Source organism: Anabrus simplex, chromosome 5 (genome assembly GCF_040414725.1).
Source record: "Anabrus simplex isolate iqAnaSimp1 chromosome 5, ASM4041472v1, whole genome shotgun sequence".
In the NCBI taxonomy this organism is placed as follows: Eukaryota; Metazoa; Arthropoda; class Insecta; order Orthoptera; family Tettigoniidae; genus Anabrus; species Anabrus simplex.
The window spans coordinates 263,830,946-263,845,688 of record NC_090269.1 but is presented as its reverse complement, the minus strand read 5'-3'; the positions used below and the strand labels follow the sequence as shown (position 1 = coordinate 263,845,688).

Below are 14,743 nucleotides of genomic sequence, written 5' to 3'. Positions count from 1 at the left end.
ACGTGTGTGATGGGAGCCGGTGTGAGGCGAAATTAGGGGAAGGTTGGAATCAATAGACGGGGAGCGGATCATATGGAAGTTTGTTTGAATGTTTGTCGAAATAGGAACTGTTGAGTAATGCCTCAAAAATTACGTTCATAGTTTCTGAAAACTCATTTAAATTATGATTGTGGTTGCGTTTTTTATCTATGTTAATATAAATGTCTTCTAAAACGTTGAGTAAACTGTCTACTTTGAAAACAAAGAATTTTTAGGCCCTGTTCTATGGAAGTCCACAAAACAGATATCCCCATAAGACCCATAGTAAACTATAGGAACAGTCCGACTTACAAAACCTCTAAATTTATCCACAACTTCTTGAAAAAATACTTCAAGTTTGAAAATCCCAGTTCTGTTAAGAATTCCATAGAATTTTGTAATTTGACCAAAAACCTCGAGTTGCAACCACAACAAAAAATGTACTCCTTGACATAATTAACATGTATTCTAATATACCGGTCAAAAAATCTTTAAAGATCATCAAGGACAACTTTCTAAAGCACAGAAAATTAAGCTTACAAGAAATAAAAGAATTCTTAAATATTTTAGAATTTGTAACCTCCAATAATTATTTTACCTTTAATGGTAAAATTTACAAGCAGGACAGTCTTCCTATGGGAATAATGGCAGAAATTTAATTAGACCATTTGGAAAATTCTAAAATTCACAATACAATTAAAGGTATTGTATTCTGGACACGCTATGTCGATGATATATTTGCCATAATAGATCATAACTTCTCCAACGGTGACATCATTCTCGAGCAGTTAAATGAAATCGATCCATGGATCAAATTTACTTCCGAAGTTGAAGTTAGTAATTCTTTAAACATCTTAGATATCACTATCAACAACAGCTCCAATAAATTCTCTTACACTATTTTCAGGAAACCCACCCAAACTGTTAATACCATTCGGTAAGATTCGATACATCCAGAATCTCAAAAAAGAGCAACCTTTTATAGTTTGATCCACAGAGCCTACCATATCCCCTTATCTGATGCAAATCATAAAAAAGAACTTGATTCCATTCGCTTAATAGCAAATAAAAACGGTTTTAGTAAGCATTTCATTGACAGTATAGTCAACAAAATTGTCAACAGACCCAGTTCAACCCTTCTTAGAGAAACAAAAAGAAAAACAGACAACTATGCCTCTTTCACCTATACCAATAACAAGATTTACGAAATCACCAACGTTTTTAAGAAGCATAAGGTCAACATTGCCTTTAAAACAATTAACAATAACATTAATCTCTTTTACAACCACCATAAAATCAATAACACTATGAACAAATACAATAAATCAGGTGTATATAAGTTAAATTGCACTCAATGTTCCGCGAGCTACATTGGGCAAACCGGAAGAGGCTTTTTTATGTAAAGAACATGTCAACGCCGCCAAGCATAAAAGATACTCCGCCATGAGCACTCATATGACAGATTTGGATCATTTCTTCACTTGCATAGAACAGGACCTAAAAATTCTTTTGTTTTCATAGTAAAGACAGTTTACTCAACGTTTTAGAAAACATTTATATTAACATAGATCAAAAACACAACCCCAATCATAATTTAAATGAGTTTTCAGAAACTATGAACGTAATTTTTGAGGCATTACTCAACAGTTCCTATTTCGACAAACATTCAAACAAACTTCCATATGATCACTCCCGGTCTATTGATTCCAACCTTCCCCTAATTTCGCCTCACACCGGCTCCCATCACACACGTCCTCCTCCATAATTCATCCTCAGTCAGTAAAAAAAAAAAAACCTAATTACTCTTTGAGAAGCGAGAACGCAAGGAATCAGATGTGCCACAATCTTCCTTTTTTAAACCAGCTTACTTAATTTCAATTTTTACATTAATCTTTACTCTCATTCTAAAACAATCCACTGTATTTTTACGTACGTCATACGATCTGATATTCCACCTAGTTTTAATAAGAAATGTCAACTTTGCACCAATATGACATTTTTTACATCTTCTCTCTGGATTCCCTACACATGCTCGTTGATAGTCTTTTTTCTGCTACAAATAACATTATGCACTTCATTATCAGCTTTTGCCGACGCACCTGATTGCTGCATATCAACGGCACCCTCAAGAAGAATTTTAACAACAAGCTTTACTATATCGTCTCATGTGTATGTTTTTAAGTTTTATCGTCAACAGGTTTTGAATGTTTGTACTTGGAACAATCTGGAACATCCTCGCTATTTTGATTGACGTGTTCGACAACCAATTTATTTTATTGTGTTGTTCTGTCCTTGTTCTTTTTAAGCTTTTTCTTTAATATCTTACAGCCTGTTGAAACAGTCCCTCAATTTGCCGGTAACCATCCCTTTGTTAAACACAGATGAATTGTGTGAGTCTTTGGCTGTGGTTAAAGATAAATTGGCAGAATTTAATGCCATTCTTGTGTCTTTCTGTGCTTCTGAGCTCTCGCATGGCCTATTAGCATAGGTTAAGACACGGTTACTACATTACCTGGACAGAATTAGGGATTTGTTGTCTCTTAAATTGCCAGCAAATGAGCGGCAGGAGTGTGAATCCTTATTAGTACTGTTTACAAAAATATTGGACAAAATCACAGGTTTGCTTGAAGGGAATGAGTTGCCTAACACTAGTTCTGAGGTTCAAGTGTCTACCCCTTCTGAATTGTGTGAAAGTGTTAACTCTGGTTCCGCATCTGTAGCTTCTCAAGCGTGTGCTGTGGTCACTAGTGCTAGTATTATTGAGGAGTCGGATGTGAGTAATGCTCGGCTGGGACCTTCTACTTTGTTGTCAAGAGCTATGACACCTGTAAGTGATTCATGTAATGTATCTTCTTCGCATGTTGGTATCTCTACTAATTTTCTTGTGGCAACTGGTAATTCTGCCGTGGCTCATTGTCTGCCCTCCATTGTTACACAACCAGGTTCTTATGCAATGGTGCAAAACCATCCCCTTGTCTTAGTGCCACCTGTATCAAGTGCTCTTTTAGGTTGCATAACCCCTACACAAGTGGTTAATGCTCAGATGGTCTCTCAAATTAGCGAAAACCTTTCACAGATGAGATTATCTGCGCTTGTAACATTGCAGGCTTATGGTAATCCTAACCTCACTTTCAGTATTCCATCCTTTTTGCAAGGGTGCCCAAATCAAGGGTACGATGCCACTGTAACCTCTCAGGACCACTCTGTGCCTTCCCAGGCACCTCCTACACCTGCATTCCCCCAGATTTTCTCCAACCTACCTCACCCATTGACTACTGTGTTTAAGGGAGTCTCTAAATTTTCGGCTAACTCTATTGATGAGGTTATTTCTTTCCTTCGGTTTTTAATAGAGTTTAAGGATCAGGCAATTGTGTACAATCTCAGTAACGATCACATGTTTCAAATCCTATATCCACATGTATCTGGAGCTCTTTCTGAGCGTATCGTTAGAGCCTTTTCGGAAAGATGGACTGTAGATCAGTTTCACACACATGTGCTTGAATTTTTCATTGTTTCTCGCGCCTTGTCTTCATTAGTGCAGAAGCACTATTTCGTAGTGCAGCATTTGAATGAGTTGTTATCTGAATATATTCAGGACATTAAGCTCCAAGCTAGGATTTTTATGCTCCACTATTCTGAGTCTAAAATGGTTGCCAGCATTGTTGAAGGTGTTGCCCCAAACCACAGGTCATAATTATTATTTATAAGTTTCATTTTCCATATTGATTGGATTCACTGTACAGACAAGAAATGTGTTCCACCTATCAATACTTATTAATTGTAAATGGATTTACATTACATTAGAAACTGGTACATTACATTAGAAACTGGTACTAATGTAAATCCATTTACAATAAATAAGTATTGATAGTTGGAACACATTTCTTGTCTGTACACAGGTCATAACTCGCTCTTTCACCGTGACCAGCAACTTTCGCTCAGTTGGAAGCTGTCACTGCTTCTGCCGAAGGTATTCGATACGCTGACCAGTTACACGTTGCATTAGCCCCCCTCCTATGAGAATGTCTTCTCAGGATACTAAAACCACCCCTTCACCTGCTTCCAAGCCGCATAATTCTCGTGCATCTTTTATGGCTCCACTGATTATTTCCAGCGGAATTGTCCTAAGGTTGGGGCCTTAGGCAATACAAAACCTGCCATGGGTAGAGTCTCTTCCACCAGTAATTCTTGCCGATACTGTGGGTCAAATAGGCACTTCTTTAGGCAGTGCCCATGTAACTTCATGCTCTGGACCTCCAGACAATAGTAATTCTAGATGACTAACTGCTCCCCAAGGTGTGGCTTCTTATTTTGTCTGTCGTAGCTGTACATTGAAGCATGATTTACCTAATTCTGAGGCTGATGATTGGTCCCAGTCTGAACCTAGTGTCAGTTTTCTGCAGTCTTGTGTGATTTCCGCTATCCCTTCTTGTAAATTACCTTACTTATGCTTAGAAGTAAATAATGAACCTGTCTGTGCATTGGTAGATTCTGGAAGTAGTATCACCTTGATGAGTGAGAACTGGTATGATTCGATGAAAATTGCTTGCAAGTTACCTACATTAGAATTTGTGTCCTTAACCTGCCATACTGCTAATTCTAACTCATTGAACATCATAGGATCCCTAGATGTCAAGATAAGAGTCTGTGATTTCACATGGAAAATTCCAGTACTAGTGGCAAAAGATTTATCTTGTCAGTTCATTTTGGGTGCAAATTTTATTGCCAAAACTGGCATGATTTTGGACCTGCAGTTCAACAGATTCCATTTTAAATTTTCTGCAAGAAACTTTGAGCTGTGCGACGCTCCCCTATTCTGCCTTGTCACGTTAATGCTGCTCCTGAAGATATGGGCGAACCCAAAGCTTTTGATTTTGATCACTTACCCGATGATCAAGGTAATTAACTTAGGAAATTCTGCAATAAGTTTTCTGATGTCTTTACCGACAAGTTAGGTGTCACCAACGTTTTAGAGTAAAAACTTGAAGTCACTGATAACATACCTGTTTGCTTTCCTCCGTATTGGCTGTCACCTCCCAAAATGAAAGACCTTAAGGCTATTATTGACCAAATGCTCACTGACGGAGTGATACGCCCTTCTAAATCGGCTTATTCTTCTCCCGAGTTTCTTGTCCCTAAACCAGAAGATGGTTATCATCCTGTCATTGACTATCGGATGTTGAAACGTAAAGTGGTCCTCCAATGTGTTCCACTTCCTGATTTGCACTCTTGTTTTTCTTGGTTTGCTAATGCCAAAATTTTTACCACCTTTGATTTAAATCAGGCACATTACCAGATACTACTTTCCGAGGAAACCAAGCACCTCACTGCTTTCGCTACTGATTGGAACCTCTATGAATTTGAACGTGTTCCATTCGTGCTCTCCACAGGCGCTGCTGTCCTTACTCGGTTACTGGATAATGTTTTGTCAGACATTAAATTCAAGTTTGTGAACAATTACCTTGATGATTTGGTAAATTTCAGTGAAACCTTCGAAGAACACCTTGTCCATCTCAATGAAGTCCTTGAAAGACTGCCTAAAGCAGTAAGGCTAGCAAGGTTTCTTTCACACAACCCCAGGTGCCCTTCTTAGGCCATATTGTGTTGTCGCACTGCCGCCATCCAAAATTTTCCCACGCCGAAAGACATCAAGGCTGTAGCCAGATTTATTGGCATGGTTAATTTCTTCCATAAATTCATCCCCAATTTTGCTGAATGGGCAACTCCATTAAATGTCTTGAGAAGAAGGGTGCCAAATTTGTGTGCGGTGATGCCCAACGTGAAGCCTTTTGCGACTTGAAATCTGCCTTATATAATGCTTCTGGACTGGCTATGCCAGACTTTTCTAAATGCTTCATCCTTCAGACTGATGCCTCTTCCACAGGTATATCTGGTGTTCTTCAGAAATTTGAAGAGGGACATCGTCCCATTTTTTATGCTTCTCATGCTCTGAATCCTGCTGAACGAAACTATTCCATTTATGAGTTTGAAGCCTTAGCTCTTGTCTTCTCTTTAGAATGGTTTAGAATGTACCTGGAACATCTGCTTTTCGATCTTGAAACTGATAATCAGCCGTTGAGTTGGGTTCTGGCCAATTCAAGAAGGACCAGTCGTCATGCGTGTTGGGCAGTAAGATATCACTGCTATGGTGTGTAAATTTTGGTGTGATCAAAAAACCCCAGTTTCAAGTATATTTATGATAATTGGTCGAGGATAGCTCGATTTTCAGGGGCAGGAAGGATGAGACCTGTGGAGAATCTCTTTCAAAGAAACATTTGCTAGGTTATGTAAAATACCATCTTGGATGTGATCTGTGGAAAATGCCTCTTTCAAAGAAATGTTTACTGTATGGTGTAAAATATTATTGTAGAATATTTTATTTGTATTCCCTGGAAATGTAACTACTAGATTGTAAATTATTAGTATTCTTAAATGATATTCTGTAAGGTTCTGGAAATATTGTGTCGCGGACTTTTGGAACGGGGTGTGTTGGCCCCTGTCAATTCTAGAAGCAATGTCTTTACTAATTTTGGAAGATGCGAAAGTTTGCGATTGGAGTTAGGTGATGTTCTAGAATATTGTGAAAACATCACGACGTGGTAAGGGGTTTTGATTGGTGGATCTGGGTGGAGACAGGAAGACTCCTGTGCTCTGATTGGTCACTTGATCATACCGGGGCCAGTCCTGCCTTTTTTCAGAGAGTGAGGCGAGATTTCGTGGTCTTTTACATTACACGTTATACACTTAAGAAAATGGAAATTGCAACACCCTGAAGGCATTAGTCGATTGTGTTGATTTTCAAGATATAGAACGATGCATGTAGGTATGTAAATTATCAAAGTTTCAGACCCATTGAATTGTTGCTACAGGTCTCCTCACATGATTGGTCATGAAGGAATCAACTCCAGTATACGGACTCTGGTGTAGCGTAGTTAACTTGCAGTCTGTGCAGTGAAGTGTTCCCCGTCAAACATGCCTTGACGACAGAGAAGAGCACGCTATCAACAACTGTCGCCGTTTGAGAGGGCTCAGATAATTGGGCTGTGCGAGGCTGGATTATCACTGAGGACTGTCACTGCACGTGTTGGCTGACAACGTGGTATGGCAGCAGTGGTCGAATGAAGGTACCCACACTCGTAGACCTGGCACAGGCCCAGTGTGGCAGACAACTGTGAGAGAGGATCGCTGCATCATTCGGATGGCCCGGATGGAACCCCATGCAACAGCAGCGCAAATTCGAGCAGCTGTGGCACCCCACGTTACACAACAAACAGTTGGTAATCGCCTGCGTGCAGCTGGCTTACGAGCCCGTGTCCCTGCAGATGGTGTTCCATTGACCCCACAACAGCGACATGTAAGGCTGGCCTGGTGTCGAGAAAGATCGACGTGGGTCGACGAATGGCATAGGGTCGTCTTTAGTGATGAATCGCGCTTCTGTCTTGCCCACAGTGATCGCCGGAATCGTGTGCGCTGACATACTGGGGGAGGGACCGCCCAGATCTTGTTGTCGAGAGGCACACAGGGCCAACACCAAGCATTATGGTCTAGGGAGCTATTAGCTTTAATGTGAAATCACAATTAGTGCTTGTTGAGGGCACTATGACTGCTCGACAGTACGTTGATAGGGTACTCAATCCAGTGGTTGTCCCTATAATGGCGAACGTTGCTAATGGGATGTTTCAGCAGGACAGTGCCCGAGTTCACACTGCACGCATCTCCAGAGAAGTTCTCCACGACATCACAACCTTAGAATGGTCCGCCAGATTCCCGGACCTCAGTCCTATCGAGCATGTGTGGAACATGATGGATCGACAACTGGCCAACCGTCCTCAGCCACCCACAATTCTGGAACAACTGACCCATGCAGTGCAGCAAGCATGGGCCACAATTCCTCAAGAAGCGATCCAGGGTCTTATTGACTCCATGCCTCGACGAATTCATCAATGTATTGCAGCTCGTGGTGGGCACATCCTGTATTGATCGTTGTCCACACTTGCGGTTAGAGGGACCTGAAAGTGTAATCATCGAATCACAACCAAACACTGGTCCTGCATGTTCAATTGCAGCAATGAAGCACCACTCCTTCTGGGTGTTGCAATTTCCATTTTCTTCAGTGTAATTCTCATGTTAGGTCCGTATTGAAATGTACGTAAATACAAAGTATGTTACAAGTGTTAATATTAATAGCCACCTATTCATTTTTAGCAGCAATTATGTAAAAAAAATTAACTTTTTTCACTGAAGATGTCTCAAACAAGTTGATTTATACTCCATCTAATGATGGAAATGTGTATCTATTGAATTGTTTTTTATTTCCGTCATGTCTCTTTTGTTTTTCATTCTTTCCTTCATGGTTGCATTCACAAAATACTACTCTCCAACTCTGAGTAAACTCAGAGTTCACTCTATCCATTCACAAAAGTATTGAATAGGTGGATATTAAAAATAACACTTGTAACATACTTTGTATTTCGTGGTCTTTCGTCCTCTCGTCAGTCCAGTCAGACACACGTCAGCGAATCCTCCCTCCATGGATGCGCTACCTTGGGGTAAGCACTGTTGGTTCCAGTTCCACCTTAATTTACATTTAATGTTCGCTTGTATTTTCACATAGAAGTTTGCCCTACTCGCCCAGACTTGCTGCTCAATTACTCAGATGCCTTAGAAAGCGTGTTAACTTTCATTTAATATTGTATTTGTATCGTGTGGTTCCTGTTAGCCTCAAGGTTGTATTGTAGAAGTTGCATTATGTTCAAATATCTTTAGTTAACCTCTTGACCTAATAGCAAAGCTCTTGGCAAATTACATCTAATTTGTATTCTGGAAATAGCGTGACTGGATTGTTTGGATAGATGAATTTTGTTCCGAATTTTCTTTGTAATGTTTATTTTGGAAAATAATATCTTGAATCAAGTTATCACCGTTGATTTTTCTGGAAACCTGCAACCTTCGTATCCCAGTGGCCCTGGTAGGTTTCCCAGACTCGCTCCACATTCCTGTATTATAGTCGTTACGTTGCCCAACCTGATGTTTATTTGTTTGTATTGGTGCAGTTCATCTGATGTTTTATTTTGTGCTAAGGTTTTAAGGTGCCGTAGGGATAGCTGTAGGGCTACACAACGGGGGAAATTCAAAATTTAAAAAATATATATAAGCTCTTTTTATCCTAAGATAAATAGAGCGAAAATAGATAATAATTTGATGCTGTTACCGTACTGTACCCCTTGTTCTAGGGCAGCTATCCCTTGTGGATTCTCTCTCAAAAAAAAAAATAATAATAATAACAACGTACCAATTAAGCTCGATATTTTCTCTATTTACCCATGGGTTTAGAGAATTGTTTCAGAGTTATACTAGTCCATTACACACTTGCATCAACTGCTAAGGTTAGGTTATTTGTTTGATCTAATGGAATATGAATTTTTTCATAAATGTTCATTAAAATACCTCTCTGCATTTTATGGCGGATTCTTATAATCTTGATTGATAGAAGTAAAACTGAGTGAAACTTGTCATATGTTCATTCATTCATGGCAAAATATCTATTGTAATTTTTGCAGTTTGTGGTGAAAACAAATGAGACAAGACGGAAGCAATAAGTGATTATGGCGAGGTTTGTCTAATTTGTTTTCATTCTTTTCTTCATTAGGTTTTAACACATTTTTAGCATCAATTGTGTAAAATACATTAACTTTTTTTCACTGAGGATATCTGAAACGAGTTGATTTTTACTCCATCTAATGACGGAAATGTGTATATATTGAATTGTTTTTAATTTCTGTCATGTCTCTTGTGTTTTTCATTCTTTCCTTCATAGTTGCATTCACAAAATACTACTCTCCAACTCCGAGTTAACTCGGAGTTCACTCTATCTGTTCACAAAAGTAAAGAGTTAACTCTACAAGGTGTTCAGAAAATGCATTCGAGTTAACTCAGAGTATACTCTTTCAAAGAAATTTTTACTGTATGGTGTAAAATCAGACCTGATCAGTTTTTTCTTTCATCTCTCTTGTTGAAAAATATCATCTTATATATTGGCTCACTTATTTTCTTCTTCTTTCTAGGGAGTTGATTTGAGTAATATTGTGAAAGATCTTGCAATTAATGAATTACAAAATGATGAACAGCAGTCGCTGGTACAAGTGATTACAAATATCCGTGATTTGTTGAAGAAAGAGGATCCAAGTCCAGAACTTGCTCAACAGTTTACAATTCTCACAGATGAATGTAATAAAAGTCTGGCTCACAAAATCCTTGCTGCTAAAAATGGAGCGTATACTCTTACTCTGACTGCATTGGAAAAGTATAGCAGCAATGTAGATATTGTATCTCCAGCATTAAATGCAATCACATCTCTGATGACAGGGCAGCCTGATCTGTTGAATGAGAAAGGCATAAAATTGATGATGGACTACTTAGATACTCAGTCAAGTGTGGCTGTCCTGGGACAGGTCCTTAAATGGACCAAGCAGTGCTGTCTGAAGCATGAAAAGAACCGCCAGGATATTTTCAAGTCCAACATTCTTGGACGACTTGAGAAGCTTCTAGAACATGAGAAGGCCTCTTCCCCAGTCATTAGACATGCTTGTGCCGTAATCCGAGCATTAGTATTGGATGATGATGTCCGAGTAGAATATGGTAATGCTCATGAGCATGCCAGAATGATGGCACAAGCAGTATTGTGCACCCTTACTGACCTTCTGAAAAGTAAGTTAACAAGGTCTTTCTAGCCATTTTTATAATTTCATTTGCCTTGTTTTAAATTAATATTATAATATTATATTATATAATAATTATATATTATATATTATATATATTATATTATATAATATAATATTATAATATAATATAATTATAAGAGTAAATATCCTAGTCAAGATTTATCTTTATAAGTTTTAAAATAATATACATGTGTTGACTTGACATCTTTCCAGTGTAGGTTAGTTAAACATAAGATTCCTTGGAAAAATTGCTCTCTTGTCTTCATTGTCCCATAATATATATTTCTTTGCAAGTATCACATTATTTGTTTAGCTATGGTACAAGTTAAGCCACACACAAATTGAATAACATTATGAAAAGCAATAAATAATTTACAAAACAGAATAAATATAAAAAGTCAAGATAAAAAATAAAGTAGAAATCAAGAGAGATATGTGCATTACAGAAAAATAGAAACTAGAAAAAAAACACAGAAATGATGCAATATATAAATACATAAATTAAAACTAAACTAGGATGTCCAGTTGTTGCAGCCATTGAATAGCTGTTGCTGAAGCTGTCAGGTGGTCATCTATAGTTCCGCAGAAGGCTCTATGTGGGCATCTGAAGGTAATGTGTCTCATTTTCTGGAATTCTTCACCACAGTCACAGTTTTGAGAAGGTTTGAAGGCCCCAAGAATGTATTGCAGAGCCACTTATTCCATGCCCAGTGCGCACTCTGTTTAGTGGGATTCTTACACTCCGCGGAAGGTGAAATCTGGGTGGGAGCTGCATAGAGTTATAGATTGATCTCCATTCACTGGGGGCCTTAGCAGTCCATTCTTCATTCCAGATTTGCAGTCCACAGTAGTTTTCTTCTATCCATTTTTGAACCAGCAGCAGGGGATGATGTCTCGATTTCAGTTGGATAAAAGCAATTCTATTGATGTCTTGGTGAATTGGAAGTGATTCATAGGCCTGTATTTTATTTGCTTCTCAGACAACATTGTTCATGTAGCGTAGATCTGGAGGAAGGATGTGGCTAAGGACTGCAAGCCAGTGCAGTGGAGTGGTTTTAATGACACCGCTGACAGTCCGCATTGTCTGATTCAGGGCGGTGTTAATTTTCTTGGTGTGGGGGCTATTCAGCCAGACAGAAGAGCAGTATTCAGCTGCAACACATTTAAATTTATATTTAAATAAGCCCGTGCCCACCACCATGGTCCAGGTGGGAAGCATAGTAAGTTGGTCTTTATTGTCTTTACGTACGTCTTATCAATTCCATAGTCTCAGCTGCATTTTCCTATATTTGAAACGGAACTACTAAGTATGCACTTTCTGCTCCTTGCTGCTAATGTGACAACATTCTCACATTACTTATGCAGCACGGTGGGTAAGGATTTACAATTCCCTCTCAGCATGTAGTACACAGTTTAGGAATGTGAAGTTTAGAAATCTTACCTTGTATAACACACAGAAGAGAGAGAGAGACGTGTTCATTACCAAATCTAAGGACGTACCAACCTGCCCCAGAAATATACTTACTTTTATAGCAAAATATCAGAAATCCTGTCGGATGGACAAATATAATTGTAGGTTGGGTTTACTTACATGAGCCATGAGAATACATAAAGCAAAATAACCCTTGATTTCATCTGAAGTGGGAAACCATACTGGGTGAGGTAGGACTTTTTAAAAAACCTGAGCAGCAAAATGGTTTGTTTCTGTTACAATTTCATTCCATAAAGAGTCATGAACCATGTGTTGAAAATGTCTAGAGGGGAGGGGAGGGGTCAGGTGGGAAGTTCCTGTTTATGGTGGGATTTATTCCAGAATGTCCTCTAAAACTTTATTTAGATGGTTTATCACCTGTTTTACTCCCATTACAGCCGTCTTCCTTCACATCTTTGTCTTTTCGGGGGCAGGTTGGGCTTCATCACTGTCACATTCAAACTCATCATCACTTTGTTGAACTTTTTGTCATGCTGCTACCACTCTCACTGCTAGTAAATAAACCTGTAACACTTTCTGAAGCTATATCACAGCCAGATTCACTCCTGGTATCCTGTAATATACACTCAGTTTCATCGTTCGTAATACAAGGTTTGCTACAGCTGGCCATTTCTGCCGACTACTACGGGGGGAATACCTCTACCTTGAAACCGATTGCCTGTGGCAAGATGCAGTCTATGATGTTCATCCTAACTCAGAGAAAGAGAGCAGATTTTCAGCTTTCAAACGGTATACTGCATGTCATACCATCTATGGACAGCCTTGAATAGTTGCAGAAGGTTGTCTCTACTTAGACCGCCTGCCAGGCGTCTGTGTATTGTACCGCGTTGGCAGGGTAAATAAGTAAGTACATGAGTACAGAAGCTGGTAGCGTCCTACTTTCTAAGATTTTTTAGCTAAGCACTACAATTACAGATTTACACTCACACAGATGATAGCCAAGATTACAACTTACACACATACACGGTCACACACTTACACTGTTCGCACGCTCTCTCTCTCTCTTAGTTTCTCTTATGTTCCATCTACAATGACACACACACACACAGTCATTGATTATGTACACTACACTCACTCAGCCACTCAGTCACACTCGTTTTGATTATGTACACTACACTCACTCAGTCACACTCGTTAGCGCTGTCACGGTCCACAGCCTACACGTCAGTCTCTCAGGTCGGGATAGTATCCACTGTTCACTCAATCCGTCGAACCCCGTTCGCAGTCCGCACACGTCAGCACCCAGTGTTCCCTTCGCGCTGCTCCAGAACACTCCAGGTTCTCCTCCAGCAGCCAGCCTCAAGGGACACACACACACACACAACATCAGGGAAACAGGAATGAGCCCTCGGCTGCATCAGGCAGATGCTCTATCAGGCTGCACTCTCCCAGGCCATCACTGACTGCGCTCCAACGAACTCAATCTCGCTCTCACTCATTCTTACTCACTAACTCTGTCTCTCACTGACTGACTATCACTCCAAGTTAGTCCTCTCCTTATATACCTGCTCTGGGCCTTCCAGAACAGTCCGGATGCTAGATATATCCAGGAAACTCGCGAGATAGAAGACTCCAGATTAATAGTCGAGTAATTTCCGTCATCCTCTGCTGTGAGACCGCGGACGGAGGCGAGAGGGCCGGCCTAGCACCACGTGTTGCTCGTGATTGGCGCGCTCGAGCATAAGGGGGGTGGGGCCGATACGATGATGCCCCGGGCGTGTAGCGACTTGGCATGGTGGACGCTATAACCATTACAGTATGAATGGTCACAGCATGCGAGACCGCCTGGTAGGCAGCAAGGTATGCCAGTGAATTAAACTTACTATGGGGCTACACTGTGTATAAATAAAGATCAAAGAAGACTCAAACATCTGCGAAATAAACTGAGCTTTATTCAAGATAAAATTCTTCAAATGCAAACCAGTGAAGAAAAATATGTCACTACCTGCACAAATATACTCCCTGTCTTAATATCTTATTATTGTATACATTGAGTAATCCTTTACTTCCTTTATGAATATTAATTGCCATCTTCCACACGCATCATTAGTTATCAACAGTAGGTTATATTCTGATAAATTCCTTTTCTTTGTATAGCTGACCTTGTGAACTTTCCGTGGCAATGACTTATTTCTTAAAGCACATTTCCTTATTTTCGAAGCTTCTGTGGATCATTTCAAGTAATCTGAAAGGTATGGTCTCAGAAACTTGCTTAGAATAAGAACAAGAGAAGAGTCCTAGGCCTCAAAGAAGTGCCCGAATGTCTTGTCATGGGAACGGAAATGGTATGTTGTGTTCCTCACGTTGTGAATGTGGAACCACATCCTTGCGACTTCCAAGAACTGAATGGTGGATTCATCGTCTTTGAATCCATATATTCCAAGATTGATATCATGATCTTTAAGAGTGTGAAGGAATGCCATAATCTTGTCAGAAAAAATTTCTTCTACCTTTTTCACATTCATCTCTTGCTAGGTGTAAACTGCTTTTCTGTCAAAAAATGAACAACATC

General features: G+C 39.6%; 1 protein-coding gene across 4 annotated transcripts in view; it reads left to right on the top strand.

The window, feature by feature from the left end:
* Positions 1 to 14,743, top strand: part of LOC136873973 (armadillo repeat-containing protein 6 homolog) — an 85,459-nt gene that overhangs the window by 17,957 nt on the left and 52,759 nt on the right. For all 4 annotated transcript variants that reach the window (XM_067147376.2, XM_068227613.1, XM_067147374.2 and 1 more), the window contains exon 3: positions 10,083 to 10,725. In XM_067147376.2, coding sequence (XP_067003477.2) covers positions 10,083 to 10,725 — 643 coding nt within the window. The remainder of the gene's footprint in view (positions 1 to 10,082; positions 10,726 to 14,743) is intronic.